At 37.5% G+C, this 21,366-nt stretch overlaps 1 protein-coding gene across 1 annotated transcript; it reads right to left on the bottom strand.

The window, feature by feature from the left end:
* Positions 1-548: 548 nt before the first annotated feature.
* Positions 549-20,179, bottom strand: LOC104628786 (phosphatidylinositol 3-kinase catalytic subunit type 3-like; the record flags this gene model as incomplete). The annotated part of the gene is made up of 9 exons (XM_010297479.1): positions 20,049-20,179; positions 19,389-19,532; positions 17,043-17,172; positions 10,905-10,991; positions 8,651-8,746; positions 2,449-2,520; positions 1,934-2,023; positions 1,130-1,234; positions 549-641 (listed from the first exon to the last, which is right to left on the bottom strand). Coding segments are annotated over exons 1-9 (948 nt in total), but the record flags the coding sequence as incomplete, so codon positions are not given.
* Positions 20,180-21,366: the final 1,187 nt, after the last annotated feature.

Here is a 21,366-nt window from a genome sequence, read left to right as displayed (position 1 = left end):
GAGCAGGACTGGCCCTACAATTGAATCCTGAGGAACAGTACTAGCGAATGGTTGCCAGTCCAGCGTAGCCCCATTCTCAACATCCCTTTGAGCTCTGCCTTTCAGCCAGTTCCTCACCTAGTGCACCGTGAACCTGCTCATCCCACAGTTGGACAATTTATCCAGAAGGATGCTGTGAAATTAATGTTTCACATTAAGGTAGAACTAGAACTGTAAATACAGACTGTATTTACATAAGCAAAGACCTGAGATCTTACTCTTTAATAATTTTTCCTTGCTGAAGACAAAATTGGCAACACTGGTATTTTAAGCCGACAGTCAGTATTTGTAGAAAGACTGCTGTAGTAACAGCCAGTTCGTATGATATAAGAGGGAAAATTACAGTCACCAATTTTTAAATCAGTTACACTGTAGAAAAAGTTAAAATAAACTTGACTAGCTTTTAAGACACTGAAGCTCTGTATCTCTGCAAGGACAGAACATTGTAGAATGAGTACCAGATGAAGCACCTCTTGCATTAATAAGTCCTCTCAAATGATTCAACTTACCTTCTCTTGATTAGTAAGGTAATATCTGAATTTCCAAACTAGATCCTGTTCCTCATATGTTAGCTGCTTTGTCGGTGGATAACTCACTATGATCTATTAGATACACAGTCAGAAAGTGAGTTTAAAAACATGAACAAGCATAATCAACAAGTTAACAGACTACACTGTGACAAAGCACAACACTGACAACACACAAAAATAGGTAGGAAAAAAAGCAACTTTCCAACAACACAAAGTTCTCATGCTGTCATGGTGATGCTCCTCAGTTATGTGCTTGACTGAACTGGCAGCGTAGGCAAACATACAGTTACTTTAAGACTACCATTAACACCTACATGGTATGTGCACAATATGCATTCTTCCCCTCCCAAACCTGTTTTAAAAGAAAAAGCACAAGTACCTTCTGCTCCTTTTTGAGTAGGACCCATCTAAATAAGCACTTGTAAGAAGCACTTAATGACATTTCTTCATTATTGATTTTCCTTAAACAGAAATGAACTGTATTTTTCTTAAATTGTCACCGTATACTATTACCAACCTACCTAATAAAATTGAATTTAGTCATCATACAATTGACTTACATTAAGCTGATCTCGTGTAGCTGCATTAGGCTTCAGATCATGATCAGAAGGTCCACTTCTTAAACTTCGAGCAAGCTTGTGATGTTTGCTTTCTACTAAGTTCTCCTAAATGCAGAGGGTAAGTCCATATTTATAAATATTTAAACTCCAGCAAAAATTACTACTGAAATGACACCATCTAGCAAAGACTCACCAGTATCTTGAATAAAGCAGGAGAATCAAAATTCATATCTAAAACTACAGTGTCTTCTGGATTTTTTTCTGTTGTTTTAGAAGAAATTCCTTCAATAATATGTGGAGAGTCATCAGGGATTTTGAGGTTTTCTTTTGTGGTTTTTTTTGGGGGAGGGGGAGGTTGGGGTTTTTTGGGGTTGGGTTTTGTGGTTTTTTTTTGGTTTTTTTTGGTTTTTTTTTTTGTGTGTGTGTTTTTTTGTTTTGTTTTGTTTTTTGTTTGTTGGTTTGGTTTGGTTGTTTTTTACTTCACGCAATTTACAAACCCTATCTTACCTTTTGGTGAATTGCTGCAAAACCCAAGCGCTTCATTCAACACATCTGTGATTTAGACAGCACTCAAACGTGCTAGCTGCTTTATAAACATTTTTAGGATGTTTGCAGTATAAAGCTTTGTATGCAAGAAAAACTTTTCAAAAGTTTTCCCACTGTTAATACCATGTTAGCAACAGTAGGAGCCACAGTGTCCATGAGATCCCAGCAGCCAAGGCAGTTTTCAGCATTATCAGACTTGCTCTTGCAGTGTTAGATTACACAGTGCTCAAACAGTGTCGCCAGTAGAAGCCCACTTACATTAAGGTTCCCAAAGCTGCCAATACCAGTCCCACTGAATTGGCATCCACAATAATGGAAATCTTTTCTAGAACTGTATTTAGGCACTGTCTACATGAAAGACAACATACAAGAGAGTGTAGGGAGAAAATATTTTAACAGATGAAGTGACCAAGAGTTACTGCACCTTGCTCTCAATTTCTTTTATTCAGCTCCCTCTTACCTGATATTCCCACCCTCTGACCTCTTCTGCCAACAAATCCCCCTTTTCTGCTTTCCTACACCTCAAAAGCTTCAGGTATTCAAAAGAGGAGATGAACATAAACATTAAATCAATTCTTGTATTTTACTCTAGCAGCAGGAAAAAAGAATTACAAAAAGTCAAACCCACTGATATTTCTCAACTGGTCAAATACATCATTCCACTGGAATTTTAAAATATTGAAGGCAGCAATATAGGCAAGCTTTCATTTCCGTTTATGAAAACTTCAACAAAAATACTACAATACGTGTTGCCCTGGCTGGAGCATGCTTACCATAGACATCTGGGGATCTGGAATCTTAACTATTTCAGAACTTGTTAAAATTGGAGATGACTCATCACCATCCTGAATGACAAAAAGTAAAAGGCATATTAAACGTCTCAAGTTTTAGGAAAAATACATGTCATATTAATGTATTGTGAATTATATTACAGTGAAAGAACAATGCAACACCACCTTCCTGACTTTTGATAGTTATAAAGAGGAAAACAGAAAATAAGAAATGGATTCTTTTTCTTGTAAGTTTTTGCCAGATGATAAACAAGATGGCAAGTCTGAGGTTTCATCCGAGGAGACACAGCTTGGCAACTCACTACTCTGCTGGCACAAAGGCGAGTGGAGAAATTAGCCATTACCATTACATGTGTCCTCTGGAAGCACAAAGAGAAACCACATCAGGATCCACACTTCCACCAAAACCAAATCACTTCCTAGAAATAACAACCATGTTGCAGACAATATTTCCTAACAGTACAACACAGATGACTTTAGGAAGGCATACGTGTGCCTATGTACCATAGGTTCCACACAGAGCATTACAGCCTCTTCCAGAAGTTCCTGCTGTGCTGCTCTTGAGCAGTGGAACAGAAGCCCCTTAGGGTTCCTTCGGGGAGTCTAACCTGCTGCTGCATAAATAAGGGAAAAGAGAGGCTGAAAGTTTCCTGTTTGAACCAGGAAGAAGGAAAAAAATACAAAGCCTGCCAGCACATGAGACAAACAGCAACTCCATTTCCCTCTTCCAGTTACAACCAGCTGTTTGGGTTTTTTGGTTTTGGGGGTTTTTTTGGTTTTTGTGGTTTTTTTTGTTTTGTTTTTTTTACCTTAAAAGTGTAACCAAGCATTAGTTGACACAATCTACAGAAGAGCATCTCATTTAAAAGACAGTATAAAACAGTAAAACAGAAAAAACAAGACAATACCAGCATAATATGTACCATACTATATTTACACTTAGTTTGTTCTCATTTATTTTGGAGTAGATTTCAGCTCAGAATAAAGGGGTTTCTTTGGCATGTCAACATTTCCCTCAATAACGTAAGTTTTGAGATAACTTGCTCAGGTTTGCTTCTGCCCCCACCCTCCTTTTTTTTTTTCTCCTGCTTTTCCAATCACATATGTCTCTTGGGATGGCTTTGCTTTTATAGTTTTCAGATGCAACTTTCAAAAGAAGTGAGGGGCTTCTACCAAAGGGAAGAACAAGTCACCAACAAGACACAGGAGTTAAAATTGCCATTAACATATCAGGAGAAACATTTTTTTCCAGCTACATAAATTTAGTGTTGCTGACTACAGTAGAAGATCTTACTTCTTTGAGAGTTATTAGTGTCCCATGCCTCTAAAGTAACAATTTTACAGTCAAAATAATGACAGTGACTACATGCACATCCTTCCTAATGAAGGGAAATACACGTAATCTGGCTGTGGCTAGTGATGGTCCCAGAACAGGAGCAGGACTGCTTTTCTGATTAGTCTTTAAAAAAAGTACTCATGCAAACACTGAAGAGGACATTTGCTTACAGTTTCTCTGTGTTAAAACCATCCTGCATAAAAAATGACCTTAGCTTTAACCTAATTGTATAGAATTAATAGTATTTCCAAAGTATTTCTATTACCACAAAATACTACTGCATCAATATAACAGTAGACAGAACTGAGTCAGAGCCACATTGACAGCTGAGCACTCACATTGTACTAAAACTTTTGCCAACCCATCACACAAAACTTTCAAGTCATGTTATACTAGTTTTGCAAAGTCAAATTACATAAAAAACAAGTTAAATTGTTTGGGGAAGAGGGGAAATCCTTCTGAAAATAAACACATCCGATGACAAGAGATGACAGACTGATTTTTATCTACTAATTAGTTATCTTCCTAATCAAAACCATAATCAGGCTGCAATCTGACTTCACCTTTATAAAACAACAAAGGGTTACCAGTGACAAACAAGCTACCACTCCATTTAGACCCTGCACATAAAAGCACTGTAGGAAAAACTTGACACAGGAGTGGATTCACTAGCAACTAATAAATGTTCAAACTCCTACAGAGGCATTTATAACATCCATCTCCCATGTGGATTCTCTAGGAATAAGTAATAATAACACCCATACTACTACATCTTTCTCTCACTGAAAACATTCAGGTAAAATAGCTGTAAAAGGAAAGAGTCTGACAAAGCTTTTAGGCTGGTGAAAATGGAGCACCTACCCCATGACCAGAAGTCCATGAGAGCTATTACCAACTCAGAACTTAGTAGCATGAGAATGACAAAAGCACAATTGCCTAAAATTTGCTTGCTTACAAAACTAAAAAAATACACAGAGCCTTCCAGTGCCTCATGTCAAATGTTTATAATACCCTCTAAAACAAAGATTGGGGATTTTTCTTAAGACCAGTGTTAGCAGAATGATTTCTAAACTCATTGCTGGCATCTCTTTTTGTAACCTCTCAAGTATAATAAAGACTGTTCTTTAAACTCCTCTTCTCAAACCTAGTTGGATTATGCTGAAGAGCCAAGCTGAAAAGCTCTAGTTATTCAGCTCAAGCACTAGGAAAACTCTGTTCCTAGGGTTTCATTGCATTTTAGAACCAAGCCTTAAACTTAAACCAAAACTTGCTATGAAACCAAGTTTCGCCAAGCATTCATGGGACAAGTTACTGTGTCAGGAATTAACACCATTTTCAGAAGAGACTATTTTGTAAAACCCTCAAGAAGGCACAATGTCATACCTGGAAAGCATCACAATGGATCACTGTGACCTTGACCATACAAACTTACTAAACCATACCAATGCCTGAGGGTCAGCTCTAAACTAGGATTTGAATCTCGTCGGGTGCCTGCTTTGAAGTGCCTCTCCTGATTATCGCTATGTAGCAAGCTTTGGTTTATAACATGGAAGTTTTAGAAATACCTAATGTCCTCCAACTGCCAACAGCTATTCAGCCCACGGGACTGGATTAAAATTAGTCCCAAGTATAAGCAGAGTGCAGACGCTGGGCCTTCAGCAACAACTTCACTCTGTAAATCTGCTCCTCTTGGCTGCATGACTTGCTAGCACGGCCAGAACCTGAGATGACCTGCTATTTTGCCACTGGAAAACAAAAGCAACATCAATACTAAACAGCATTAATTTGCCTTAAACTATATAGATTCATAGAATAGTTTGGGTTGGAAGGGACCTTTAAAGATCATCTAGTCCAACCCTCCTGCAATGAGCAGGGACATCTTGAACTACAATATGTTACAGAGCTTTACAGGTATTTCACTACATTAAGGTCAGTATATGTGACTGTATATAAATATTACAGTCCATTTAAGAAGCCAACAAAATTTGCAGAATTTTCAAAACCAGCAAGGTTCTTCTGTACTTTCCTGAAAATCAGTTTCACAATATCAATAAATATGGAGGTTCTATTTACCTTACTCTTCAGTCAAAACATCATTTCAAGTAACACCAAAGGGATCCAACTTCTCCCATACAAAAAATGGACACCCAATGCTGTAGACACTTTTTCTTTCTTTCAAGCCATGAAAAAGGCTCTGATAATCAGACTACTTTTTTTTTTTTAAATAAACCAGATGCAGCATTGCAATCAATTTCTTTATTCAAAGGTTGCACTTGAAACCTGCACAAAAACACATTAACGATAAATGCTGGTGTTATGTGCACTTGAAAGTCACACTGAACTTTTGCCTAAATGGGGAATCGGAAGCGATGCTCTCATTACTAGCATCTTGTGCTATCCTTCACACCTCGAATGCTGTATTAAAATTAAGTTAACAGAGAACGTGGAAAAAGCCACTGCCACGCCACTTCATTGTAATTGAATGTTGAGTCAAAGAATCTCAAATTCTATCAGCCACTGTTTAACAGGCTAGTTCTTCGTAAACACTTGAAAACAAATTTATCAACAAAACTGTGACAAGTAATCTCCACTTCGACTATCGGTCACAGGCAGGTGACAACAGAACCTACTTTCATTAGACTCAATATACTGGATTGGTGATGCTGGATATGTATACTGTACAATGTAATTGGAAGCATGACAAAACTGAGAAGACAGGCAGTAATTTATGTACTCTTTCCTACTGCTGCCAGAAAAGGGTCAAGAACTTGTTGAAAAGTTACTTCATAACAACAAATCCCTCAAACTGCAGTTAGTTATAGCTTTAATATGTACTATTACACATTGAATTACTTTATTTCCACAAGAACAGCCAATTCATAGTTATTTTGTTCCATGCACTTTTAATATGCTTCAGAAACATCCGTTAAAAGACAGACACATGCTTCAAGTCTGAATCTTCTTTCCCACACCTTGCACATCTGTGAAAGCATAATGATGACAAAAAAAAAGAAAGGGTTGTGTGTGTAAATTGGGAATAATTCATCTACAATGGTAGGTTTCTGGAGGCGAGGGACAGAAATCATTTTTAGGAATGTCACATTCAACTATAAAGGAGCCAAGAGGACACAAAGCCACACAGTAGCCATGCTCATCAGTTTGCACTTGTGAAAAGCACAAGCCCGTGCGAATATAAAAAGCTAATGGGTAGTAAAATGTTTCAGTATTTTAATTACATTCCATTATGCTCTCCATGAAAATACTGTCTTGATTTCCACAGAAGTAAATAACTTTATTTTGTTTCACTATGAAACAGGCTATGCTAAAGGCAAAAAGACTTGGAAAGGAGGGGAGAAGTCCCATTGCCAACTACAGTCCACCAAAAGAAATGCTAAAGAGCTGCCTGGACTCTCAGGAAGGAAGCTAAGCAAGTTTCTAACCTAAACATCTGCCTAAGACACAGAGTTGCACTAAAATTTTCTTTTTCAACTCTACAACCTGTTTTTAAGAGATTTTAAACAAGCCTTAAGTTCTTCTGTAATAGCTTACCAAGAGACACAGTCAGTCATAACTAAGCAACTACGATGTCACACGTGACTACAATAAATGCCGGGGGGGGAAGAACCAAACACCAAAAAAATCCACCACCCGCACAAAAAAACCCCAAACAAACCACAATAAAACCAACCCCCCCAAACCCAACCACACACACCACCACCACAGAACAAACACACAAACAAACAAAACAAACCCAATACACACACATGGCTCTCCCACTCCGATTTTGGGGAATCCTGCTTTTTGCAATTTATTACTGTATTTTTCACTACCTCCTTCTAGAATCTTAAGTTAGATCACAGTTCTGTTGCCCAAATCAACGGGTGATGTCACATACACCGAAATACTTGTAATCTATTTTCCATTTATTAACGTTTTCTGTATGAAATTACAGTGGGTTTTTAAATTCCCAGAACAGACACTGCTTAAAGTTAGTGCCTCTGTTCTCAGTTGGACTCCAGTCTCTTTTTCCGCCTTCTTTCTCCTTTCCATAAAGCTGCATTATTCAGTACCCTTCTGAAATCTTATGAAACTAAACATGCTGAAAATTTTAAGAGGTAATTACTGACTTTTTTTTTAAAAAACAGATTATAGATATACCACTTTTTCTATTTCACTGGGTCTTTCTAAATGCACAGGTCCATAAAAGTACTGATAATGCCTTCCAAAGCCACGCTGTTGTCTTGTTAAGCTCACTGATAATCCTTCATTCCATTAAACCTGAACTCATAAATAAAAACAGAGGGCATTGCTTTGGAGATCTTTTGTACATGGAAAGAAAAGGTATAAGATATTCCAATCCAGAAGTCTTTTGCTTAACTGACTTCCAAAGCATTTTCAGCATGAAAGACTAAACTTTTGTATTTGTTAATTTTAGAGAAAATGTTCACCAGCAGAGCTCCTGTGCAGAGTTTTAGTAACTTATCTTTCATAAAGTCACCAATCAATACAGGTAATTTCTTCCCAATACAAGACATAATTTTACATACAGCTACTCTGAAAGTACTGCTGGATGACTGAAGGAACCATAAATCAAAAAAGTGTTTAATCACACTTATTAAATTCTGCAATCTTGAACTGTATTACATGAATGATTGACTTCAGCAATCTTGCTGCATCTATACTATTTGATTTGTATGTACATAAACATTTGCCACTGACAGCTGTCTGACGCTATCCTACAGCAGAATATTTCACCAGAAAAAAACTATCCTTCAGCAGAAAAAATTACCCATTTTAGGTGCGTATGTTGCTTTTTAGAGACGACCATGAAGCCTGCAAGGCACATACCTTTTCGTAGTAAACTATTCCATATTCTTTATCATCAGACTTGACGCAACGGAATTCAATCATCAGGTACATAAAATTAGAACTTCGTTTTTCCCTCTGAGAAGAGAACCATCACAGATGTGCATCATCTATTAAAGTGCATCAATCTTCAGCATTCTCAGCACAGAAATTACCCTACTGCCTTTGTGCTGTAACTGATTCATTAGATTATCAGTCATTGTAGCAATTATTCAGTTAATCATTTTACTAGCACTACCTGAGATCATATGACCTTCTTCCTGACATTCTTACTTCCTTACATTCCCACTTCACGATGAACATCTACATGTAACAGATAAAAATCACATTGTTTTCATCAGTGGCTTGCAATTGTGGACTGAAGGTATTTAAAAAGGCAATGAAGAATAACCAGCTGACAGCTGGGATTTTTCTGTGTTTTGGGTTTGGTTTTGTTTGTTGTTTTTTTTTTTTTAAATCCTTACATACAATTATGCATGTCAGAGGCAAAAACAGAAGACAAAAAAATATTACAAAAAAATCAGCATTTCAGATCAAACCATGAAAGAGACAAATTAAACTTGGACTACAAGATTAGATTTGCAGCTCATTCACTTTCAGAGGAAGATTTGCTTATGTATGCATTTCTAAAATGTTTTAATTAGAAAAGTGCTTTAAAATCTAGGTGGGAAGAAAGAAGTTACATAACCACCACCAGGAACATACATTTAATAGAAAAATAAGCATTCCCTTGAATAATGAGCAACTGAAATTAGTTTCATGCATTAGTAATGGACTGACTTTCCAGCACAGGCAAAGTGGTTCTCCATTTAAGGCACAGCTCTAGGAAACAGGAATTTTTATTTTTCTGTTTTTTTACAGAAAGGGAAGAGAAAAATAAACCAAAAAAATCACAATAAAAAACCACTGTGATAGACAGACTTCTAAAAAAAACAAACAAAAAAAAATCATAAGGGTTTATAAAAACACAAATTTCAGTTCAAAGAGTCTGATTCCCAGAAGACAACAAAAATCTCAGAACACAAAGCAGAAAACAATGTTCTGTTGTGCCAGATGAGTATAATCAGTCAACAGTTTGGGGGTGATTTTGCTCAATGAGGGTTAACACCTCATTCAGGTACTTATCTACCAAATAATTTTTTTAAAATATTAGTTCACATCTTAGAAGTGTTTTACCTCAACAGACAAAATCAAAACCAACAAAGCTGAACAGGTCTAAAACCAAGGAACAGGCTGTATGTCCAAAAAGTTTCCCATCAAAATCTACACCATAGAATTAAGTTAGTCATACCTAACAGCATTTGTTCAAAGCTACTCCAAATTATGAATAAATTCTGTCTGTGATCAAGTTCACTGGATACTGAAAACTTGTGAAACAGCTGTCTCTCTTGGTGGATGAAAAGCTGGACATGAGCCGGCAATGTGCGCTCCCAGCCCAGGAGGCCAACCATGTCCTGGGCTGCCCCCAAAGCCGCGTGGCCAGCAGGGCGAGGGAGGGCATTCTGCCCCTCTGCTCCACTCTGGGGAGACCCCTCTGCAGGGCTGCGTCCAGCTCTGGAGCCCTCGGCACAGGAGAGACATGGACCTGCTGGAGCGGGGCCAGAGGAGGCCCCAGCAACGCTCCGAGGGCTGGAACCCCTCTGCGGGGAGGACAGGCTGGGAGAGCTGGGGGGGCTCAGCCTGGAGCAGAGAAGGCTCCGGGGAGACCTTCCTGCAGCTGCCAGGGCTGAAAGGGGCTGAGGAGAAAGATGAGGACAGACTTTTTAGCCGGGCCTGTTGTGCTAGGACAAGGGGTAACGGTTTTAAAGTAAACAAGGGTAGATTCAGCCTAGATATAAGGAAGAAATGTTTCACAGTGAGGGTGGTGAAACCCTGGCCCAGGTTGCCCAGGGAGGTGGTAGATGCCCCATCCCTGGAAACATTCCGGGTCAGGTTAGATGGGGCTCTGAGCAACCTGCTCTAGTTGAAGCTGTCCCTGCTCCTTGCAGGGGTGTTGGACTAGATGACCTTTAAAAGTCCCTTCCAACACAAACCATTTATGATTCGATGAGTCTCCTTACTGCCAAAGTAAAAATAACTTTGGAAGCTTAAAGAATTATTTTTCCTTTTATCATATACACTGGCAGTTGAAGAAAAAGAGGACAATTACTTAGAGTTAGTCTGCTAAGCAAGCAAAGGCTCCACATTAGCAAGATAAAAAAAAAAAAATTTGCAAGTCAGAAGTATAATGACCTACCTCATTGATCATTTCTATTTCTCTAAAGGTCAGTCTGTCCAGCCAGTCCACTTTCACCATGTGACCTTGCCGATGAGACTTGGTGAGCTGCATGAAAAAACACAGTAACGTTTAAATTGCTCGGAGCAAGAAAAAAGAATATCAAAGTTATAATTTAACAGAGACATGAATATGAAATTGGGTGGGGAAAAACCAACTAACTGGAAGAAATGCTTGTGCAGTACGCACACAGTAGATCCTTCTAAACAGCTAACCCATGCCATAAACATAATTCTAGTATCTAAAACACCAATCATGGCAAAGGCAAAAACCATGTTCCAAGCACATCAGCTTTGGATTTTTACCACATTAAAAACAGGAACCTATTTTTAAAACAAAGTCACATAACAAAGACATTTAGGTTTTTTGTTTTACTAAATTTCATATAGTAAAACTTAACAAGCCAAACAAAAAGAAGGTATTTCAAGAACTATCCAAATTGAGTAATTCTGCTCTTATAAGCCTTACCTAAACAAGTTTTCAGACCGGGACTTACACATCGCAAAAAGTCAGCTGAAGACTTACAGTAAGTCATAAAGAGCTTGTTCTTTTTAGTCACCTGTAAAGTAGTTCAAGTTTTACTCCTACATCTATATAGTGTTGTAGTAATAGCAACTAAGTTGAGTTGTTTAAAGGACTACCTAACAGTAGAAGAGTGGAAGAGAAGACAGGTAAGATTTGAGCCATACTACCTGTAGTTTCAGATGGACTGACACACAATACTTTATGAAAAATTCAGCCGATGCAGATGACCACACAAATATGAACAGGAATCATCTTTTCAGCTCCTAAGAAATCACAAGTGTTCCTCAAAAACTTAGTAATTCTTGCAGTATGCAAGAAGAGATGCAATGGGACTACAAGACAACAAGTTCTTTCATGCTTCAAAGAAATCAGTAGCTGTCCAGAAAATGGCTAGTGAAGAGACCCTCAAAATTATTTGTGTTACGGGAAGGGTTACAACTAGTACTTCATCAGCCTTGTTCTGTGGTCAGCCTGCCAACTCATGAGCATTTAAATTTGAACAGGCTATACAGTCACACCGACTGCTGTTTCTTGCCCAGCTGACAGCTATGGGACAGGCAATAGACAAAGAGCCCTAAGAGAGCATATGAATGGAAGGTATTGTATGCAGGAGAACACAACAGTCTACTTCCTCCATATAAAACTGGAGATGAGATTACTACCAAAAAAAACACCAAAAAAACCCACAAAAAACAAAAAAACAAAACAAAACAAAAACAAAACAAAAAAAAACAAAAAAACAAAAAAAACCACCAACTTGCTATATGCTGGGAGCTGTCTAGGTTGTACAGTTTGTCAGATACATGCACTAGACTTATGGCTCACCACTATAGACACAAAAAACCCCAAAAATCACTGTGAAAAATGAAAAGGTTAAGCATTTGCACCAGTAGTACTGTTTCATTATTCTCACTCAAATCCTGAGTAAACTGATGTCTTACAGTACGGGCGCAAGTATTGTTACATACCAAGGATGACCTGGGCTAAATACAAACCCCACCATGACGTACTCTGAAAAGAGCATCAACTTCATGTCCAGTTACAGATCCTGACAGATCTGGAGAGTAGATACATGACAAACTCACAAGAAGCCAAGGTTCAGAAATGATGCAGAATCAACTAGCTTTTTTACATCTCTTAGAAGCAATGCTGGCATAACAGGCAAATAATTAGCTAGTATCCAAAAGACTGTAAACGGCCATTAAAATCATTAATGACATGAAATTTCAGCATTCTGCAGTCTCCCTACAGGTGTTCTTATATCAGTGGAACTGATCTGTCAAAGATCGGCTGGTAGGCATTTATCCTTGTCTTTTAATACCTTGATCAACTGTCCCTTCATATCCAACAACAGCAGAGCATCTTGCTTGTTCCCTTTCCACAAAGTGACCTCTTGCTATTGAAGATAAGTTCATTGGTTTCGCTTTTTCTCTATTCACCTCCCCAGAGTTTAATTTGGTATTATGGTCTAACACCACTTTGGATACTTGTTCCTACTTCTAAGCACGAAACAGAACTCCCAATTAATTTAGTTTTCTTGGAAACAGCTTATATCAGAAAGAGTTGGAATACATTACAGAACACACCATGGCCTCTGCGCCCTCTCAGGATCTGAATTAAATTTTAAGGCACATTATCTATGAAAGCAAGCATGACCTCTAACTCTGAATGGTGATACTTGCTCATTTCACAAATACATTATGTAATTCAGCTTTAATGATTCTTGGTTCCTACTATGTCTACTAACAATGAGGTCTAAAATTTTCCACTGAATATTAATCCTCAGCTATAGTTATTGGCCCTCCAAGGTAAAGGACTAATCAAAAACAGTCACAATTTAAAAAAAAAAGTCAAAATGTTGGGAGGAAAATCCTGCCCTTTTTTAAAAAAAACAAAAACAACTTACTTCCCGTTTTGCTAGGAACTTTATATTTCAAGAAGCACTAAACAGTAAATTAGCCATGAGCACCCAATGCCCTTTGTTCTGAACTCATTCCATGAAACACAACAGCATAATCCTGTAACGACTGTTTGCTTAAAGCAGCTCATTCACCTAACTTTTCTTTAAACTCTAGACCACAGTACAGCTTGACAGAAATAAGATTTTGATGCAAACTTTGGAAGACCACTGCAACTTCTAAGAATTAACTAACTCTGTTCAGTATGCAGTAGAGGCTTTTTTTCATTTGTTTGTCTCCAGTAAACTCTAGGACACCTAATCTTCAGATTAGCTTCAATAAAACTTAACAGTACAAAAGGAAAAGGAAGGGCGGGGGAGCGAAGTATAATCCTTAATAACATTTCAGGACGCTGGATGTAACCAAAGCACAGAAACCTCGTCTTTGGGTCCTTTCAACTTATCAGCAGGATTTTAAACAGGAGCACAATACAGTAATAATTTTTTGCTATCTTTTGTTATATTCTGCAGCCAGCTCATCAAATTCTATCTCAGCAATATTACAGAGACAGAGCGTGCCAGGACTGCACTAAAAGGATAATGCAAGACTTGGCTTTTGCCTCATGTGTGACTTTATAATATATTTCAAAGGTAGAGAACCAGCAGCATGCAGACCAGTTATTACCCAAAATGCTGTTTCAGGCAGGCTGGACGTGATCACAATGCACTCACAAATGTTCTACCTAGTTCAGAGAAAAGGCCTTCTCATCCTCAGCAAAGAAGGAAGCCCTTACCCTTACATGTCCACCATTTTAGTCACTTCTACATTACTCCCTACACTTTTTTTTTTAACCTAACTAAAATATTTTTTCTTACTCAAGGTAGCCGTCTTATTTCCACTACCTTAAAGCAATGCATCAAAATTTTCAGCATACCACATATTCACATGCAGCCTTGATATACAGACTTAGAATAGCACTTATCAAAGCCTTAACAAAAAAGTCTTGTTTAGACACCTTGGTCACAAATTCTTAGTTCATTTTCCTGTTCACTGCACTACAGAATAAAGAAAAAAGTAATTCCGTATATTTCAGAGGAAAATCATTAATCTCCTAAACCTGGAAACCCCCCTTATAGAGACGAATAAAGTCATAATAGAGCAACTAGTTAGGCCTGCACTCAAGACCCAGAAGATCTGCCGACATACATACACACACACACATGAAGAACTGTTCTCTTGAATTAATATTTAAAGCTTAAAATAAGAGAGAAGTTAGTGCATTCCCTTAAGGGAAAGAAGCATTCATCATCCGCTACTAAACAAGAGGCATCCCTTTAGATATTATCTCACCATTGTCATTATCTAATTCCATTCAGTCAGCAGAAGCAGTGAGGGAAATGAATGGATCAAAAAATAACTTACTTTTTGTTTAATTAGAATAAATTAATCTAACACACAATTCATGATAGAAACATCTTAATGTCATGAATATTAGAGTGTGCTAAAGTATTCCACTCTTCCCACTCATATTCCTTAGTACAGGACAAAATCTGCATTCACATTGACACCCAGGATGCGAAGCCACGGTTTTTTCATCAGTAGCAATTTTACAAGCAACATTCAGGTTTTTTGTAAGAGCATAACCATATGACACCTCAACATAATATGAGAGGCTTGCCATAGTGTCAAGGTAAAAATGATTTAAGGTAAAAGGATACCGCTCCTCCAACAGCCAGTCTTTGATTTTATACAAATTCCATGTAATAATAAATATCACACACACAAACTCAGAAGCTTGTCAAGAAAATAAAAAGCTGTGTTTTAGATGGAGAAAAGGTCCTTCAACAAGCTCTTCTCAGAAGTTAGTTACTTTCCAGAGGACTCTAATTTGGCCTCTGGTATCAGACATCAATCAGTATCATGACACTTACAAATGGTAAGTCTGCGCAATAGATAAACAGAAAAAAGCACCAAACCAAACCAAGAATAACAAAGTCCACACGAACTCCTCTTGTATTTAGTTAGTCCTATTCCTCTTACTGTATTTAAATATACCTTCACATACAGTAGCATCAGGAGGCATTCAGCAACTGATGAACAAGATGTAGAAAAACTGAAGTTCACTGTACTCAACCAATAGCTCTTTAGGAATAATACATCACAAGAACCTCATTTGCTGTGTAAACAGATGTACAAATGAAAGCTCTCACAGACACACTTACCCAGAAACTCTATTCACTTCACTAGCATCTGATGGTAAAATGTTTTTATAAATGAACACAACAAAATGCCAGAGAAAACACTCTCATCTTTCTGAAATTATTATCTCCCAAAACAGCTTTCAGAAGAGAAGTGTGGCAGTGATGTTATTAGCTTTTTATTAACCATTAACTAGAACTCTCAGTTGGGATGTGAAAGGAGAATTCCCTCCTCTTCCTCAGAGGCTTTGAGCCCTCATCTCCCACATGCCCAGGTATTTTAAGACTGAAATACTCTCCCAAGCTCAAGAAATACAAATAATGTAGCATAAAAGAGTGAAGGGAAGAGGAGAAAAAACACTGGTAAGGTATGATCATGTTTGCATAACAGAACTAACATGAAAGGGAAGGCCTACACTCTAAAACTTCTTCTCAGAGACCCACTGCCTGCATCATGTAACCGGTTTGATGAACTATAAACAAGCCTCGATATTTAGTGTCTGTTTACAGAGTTTCCTTAGGCTAGAGGGGATTTATGCTACTACAACCAAGAAATAGGGTGCCACCACTGCCAGAGAGCTTCAATGAGTTTTCCATTATAAATTCAAGGTGAACTAGACTAATAGAAGAGAGACCCTAAATGAAAGTTAGTTTAGTGTTGTGATAAATTTCTAGATGAGAAAATGGACATATTTATAGCACAGGACCGTATCTTTCACTGGGAGTTGCGCAAAGGTGAGGATGAAAACTAGGAGACCAAGACTAAGAAGAAAGTACACTGAGTAAGTGGGTTGAGGGATTTGGCAAGCTTGGGATAAGCTTACCTGAAGAATGAGAGATATCGGCCACTCAAACAGTTCAAGAACTAGTATTTACTGATCAATTCCAGAAGTAGTTTTGATTGCAAAAATACACTCTGCAACCAAGCTGGGAGAATAAAATACTAACACACACACATATTCATGAGCTTAAATGAATGAAACTTTGGTTAATTTTTGCAGTTCTACTTAAATTCTTTCTAACATAGAGGTTAAGTCATACACATCTGAACACCATGCCAGACAACCTTAAACCTAAAGGATGGCTACTGAAAGAAACTAGACTGTCCTCACAAATCACTGTTAGGAGCTGCCCTCACTGAACCTCATGGAATTTAGGCTTCAAGCACCTTCAAAGGCATGTTCGCATTTTCATTCTTTAAAAAGAATTAGGATGTTAAATTGCTACAACAGAATGCAATGCATATTAAAAGGTATTTATATGCCCCCTTTTAAAAAATACTTCAGAAGCAAATGAGTGTAATCTAGTTTACTCATTTCTATAAATACTGTGAAATATCTAAACAATCAAAGGAAGACAACTTTCACGTGAGAAAACAACATGAGAAGCCTATCTTCATTAAAGGTTGTCTTCATTTAACTCCAGTGAAAGTTCAAGCTTTTCATGTACATCTTAAAGGTTACTTGCTATTCCATTACCTTTGCCAAGCGGCTCATTTGATCTTCAGAGACTGTGCTGCTGGTTCGCCCAGGAGTTTTGGTGGGCTCTGAGCCATCAGCTTCCACATTGGGCCAGACTTTCAAGTCATGCATTCCTTGACGAAACATACTGCAGGTAAAAATGCAGAATCGCTTCAGTAAACTCAAAATACTATAGCTGTCAGAAATCAAAGTACAACAGCAGCTGCAAGAAAATGAAATAGCTTCCTTTGCCAAACCTACAAACATGCATTGAGATGTATAATTTAACCTAACTGCAAAAATGCCTGGCACCTTGGGCCCTCTATGGCTTTCATTTTTATTGGCACATGGCGTTTAGAAGGCAATGAGTAAGTCTGAGATAACTTATTTGGCAAGTGGAAGAAAAATGGGTAATTCCCAAAGTTAGTGGGGTGGTACAAATGCAAACTGAGGACAGAGCTTGACCTTCATAGTTTTATTATTTGTAATGAAGCAGAAAGTATTCCTCTTAACTTGCAAATTATAATACTGACTTTAGGTCTGCCAGTCTGAAAAAAAAAAAATCAACTAAAAAACTACCTAAGTTTCATTTGAAGATCATGTGATATAAAGCAGCTTTCTGAGCTGCCAAATAAATAAAAAAAAAGCACAACCCTCAACACAGCATTTTCTCCATCTATGCTTGAAATTGAATTGGTAATTGAAACTGTGCAGCAAACAGAACTTTGCAGGGTAACCGACCACACCTTTTCTCCACAAAACTCTGCGTCTCTTGCACATTTGTGCTGATCCACCTATAAAGGTTGCCCAAAGAAATCAAGTGCATTACTTTGGCCAATAAGAGGTGGTCACTTAACTCTAACAACTTCAGGTAAATACAACTGGAAGGAACGCTGTAAGAAGTCAACCATTAAAAATGACCAATACCGACTAGAAGAACCATCTTACCTTGAATTTACACGTCACTTTGTGCAATACTACTACAATGGTTTCTATTCACAAGTGAATACAAAATTTCAAAATAATTTATTGTTTTCTGTCCATCTACTTCCCCCAGGCCCCGCATGCTGGTAAGAAAAATAAATTTCATTTATAAATAGTATCTTTTTCCAGGAACTATGCTCTAATGCTTTAAACACTACCAGTAGTCTTTGTGGCACAGTCTAACTGACCCAGTTCAATCTTCTGCCCTAAGACAACGTCAATCTTTTTGTCAAAGCAGTATCTTCAGTGACAGATCTACAACCATTTTCTGCATTAAAGGATTGCTAGAACAGCTTTCCTAACACTAAACTTTTCCTGCAGTTCATTTTAGCCTTATTACTTCTTATCCACTGACAAGACAAAAAAAGGCTATTTCTCACCATCTTACAATGCTACTTATATACTAGAAAAGTGTTCCTACAGTCTTTTCTTCAGCCTCATTAGTCTTTACTCCTCCTCCATCACACCTATTTGCTAGATGTTCAATGATATGGACTCCCTTCGACTCCCAGTAGTTAGCAACTTGCTTAAAGTCAGTTATATAGAACTGAACATATCCCAGCCGAGCAGACAAGTATGGAGAAGGAGGATACAACACTGTCCATGACACACTTATTTATAGACTGTTCATATATTCAATGTTTGCACATTTCACAAGAACATCACGAAATAAATCATGCAAAACTTAAGATTCATTCTAAATTCACCTTTTCCTCTGTTCTCCTAGGAAGCTGCTCCCCATTCTGTATTTACAGTCAATTGCAAAAAGTACCAGCGTAGCATACTTTTCCTTAAACTGCATCCTTTTTTTTCTTTTTCAGTCCCCTTTGCACTATGTCAAGATCCTTTTGATGTACTGTCACCTTCTAGCACACTTGTAATCTTTCCCATTTTAGTGTTATAATCCATAAATTTACTAAACCCACCATCTACTGGGTCACAGATTATTAATTTTGAAAACTCCTGATTTACCAAGTTACACATTATTCTTTACGAATAATACTGCATTAACAGCCCAACTGCAAGAATTAAATCAATTATGTTAAGTAATCAGTACTGGCATTAATGCATTACAAAAGTATAAATATGAAGTAATTTCAGCATTTGCTACCTTGAAATCCAAGCTTACAGATCTAATGAAAAAAGCCTAAATGTTGGTGTTATACAAGAAAAGACTCTCTCTTTTTTTTTTTAACAACACTGTAGCATGTATGAAGTTACACTCCAGAAGAGAGTAAATCATCTTTGTATCTGATTTTTCAAACATGGAACTGTTAACCTGGCTTAAACAAAGAAATTTAAAAACCTCTCATAACCACTGCTACATTACTATTCACAAGTGAGCTTCAAATCTGTACCATAGAAGAAAAAGCAGTATACCCATATTTCCCAAAGAGCGAGACTGTTGTTCCTCCCACAGGAACTGCTTTACCGGGTCCATATACATCCCAAATGGTCAGAGCCACCTGTGCATTGCGAGGCAAGTCTGGATACTTCACAGGCAACTTCAGCCATTCATTCCAGCTGTAGAGAAAAACTCTTTATTAGTCATAAAGGTTTAGAATTCAAGTTACTCTGTATTAGTTTATACAGCCCAGATTCTCCTTAGAATATGAAATATTAAGGGCAGATAAGAGTATTTTCCTGTGGGCTTTAACCATTCAAATACTTGTCTTGAAAATGATTAAAAGGCTAGAGACCAAAGGATAAATACTCTAGCTCGATAACTAAGTACCAGTCTGTCCAATAAACACGATGAAAACATGCTAGTCCAGACCCCAGAAGTTACTTAACTAGTCAGCCATGCCCAAACACACAAGGAACAATTTTATGACTTACCCATTACACAAAAAGGTTGGTTTTGTACTGTCGGGGCAACACTTAATAACCGTACAGAGACTTGAAGAAACATAAGAGTTATTTAATAAAGACAACAGAAACCAAATCTTTCTAACACAAAATAAAAACCATACTGATTTATTTACATAACTTGATGCCCCAGTAACTAAGAGGGATATGAAAGAAAAGGCAGTCACTTACTTCCATCTAGTGCTAAAAGCTTTGTAGGAAGTTCTAACTGGAAGAGCAAGAGGTTTCCCTTCTGCAAACACCTGACAAGTTACATACAAGTCGGAGCAAGTTTCTTGATATAGTCCTGAGAACTTCAGCATTGGATCTTCTAGGAGAGCTTTGTAACTCTTCTGTTCTCTTTTCCCTTCCAGACTTCCTCTATGCAGTGGAAAATTAAAAAAAAAAAAAAAAAAAAAAAGGGAGGGGACAGGGAAAAAATAAAAATACAAAATTTATTTTATCCACATCTTTTTCTATTTCCATAGCTTATATTTAGATTACCCAGTACTGAGGCTATCTTCACTTTGCATCACCAGCCAGCAGTGGAATCCAAATACCAGATTCCTCTGAGGAAACTCAGGATGTGAAGTGATGAACAAATAGCAAATTTATTGCTATACTGATTTGGGGATGGGAGAGAAAAAGAGCAAGGAAGGGAAGAATTACTTGTTTGCATTTTCAGTGGAGATAACTTATAGTACAACCTGTAGATTCTCAAACAGCATCAAATGAGATACTCTAAACAGGGCAATGATGAGATGACATATGCTGCTATTATTAAAAAAAAAAAAACCAAACATGAACATACATGTGCTCCAAATACTACCTGGAAAAAAAAAAGCATGGTAAAAAAGCCTTATTTTTAAGCTGTATGAAATGTGAAACGTATGACTGTCTTTGGATGCCAGTCATCTCTCAAATCAACAACAAACCAACTTTCATCTAAGCAGGCTATTCAAATCAAACTTGATTAAAGCTCTGCAACAATTTGCAGAATGCTATTGTTACAGTAAATTGATAGAATTTCATCAGGCCACGATGAAGACAACCATGCATACTAAATATCTCACTGTGGATACACATGTGAGAACAAAAAAGGAATTGTGGTGATGATGGGAAAACGTTAACATCAATCTTCCAGCAAACAAAAATCTATCAGTACCACAAAAACACTTCACAGTAGATGAACAAGTTTCTTGCAAGAAAGTAGCATAGCACATTCCAACTCTGATGCACAAAAAGAAAAAAATCCTAGTTTTATTTTTGTTAGGCAGAATGAATTAGCAAGGAGTACATGCATATGCATCTGACTTCAGATACCATCTTCCATTGGGAAGTTAAACAACCCCCGAATAAGTTTTCCCAATTTAGTTTTCCCAAAAAGTGCAATATAATGCAGCAACATTAGGTATATCACATTTTACAGCTAGCTACATTCCTCCTACACAAATGTAAACGTCCCAGTGCTGTGATGCAGGAAAACTTCAAAAATTAAAAAATGAACCAG

The sequence above is a fragment of the Phaethon lepturus genome, unplaced genomic scaffold (assembly GCF_000687285.1).
Source record: "Phaethon lepturus isolate BGI_N335 unplaced genomic scaffold, ASM68728v1 scaffold48531, whole genome shotgun sequence".
NCBI lineage: Eukaryota > Metazoa > Chordata > Aves > Phaethontiformes > Phaethontidae > Phaethon > Phaethon lepturus.
The sequence above is the reverse complement of the archived record's forward strand: the minus strand, read 5'-3'. Positions and strand labels throughout refer to the sequence as shown.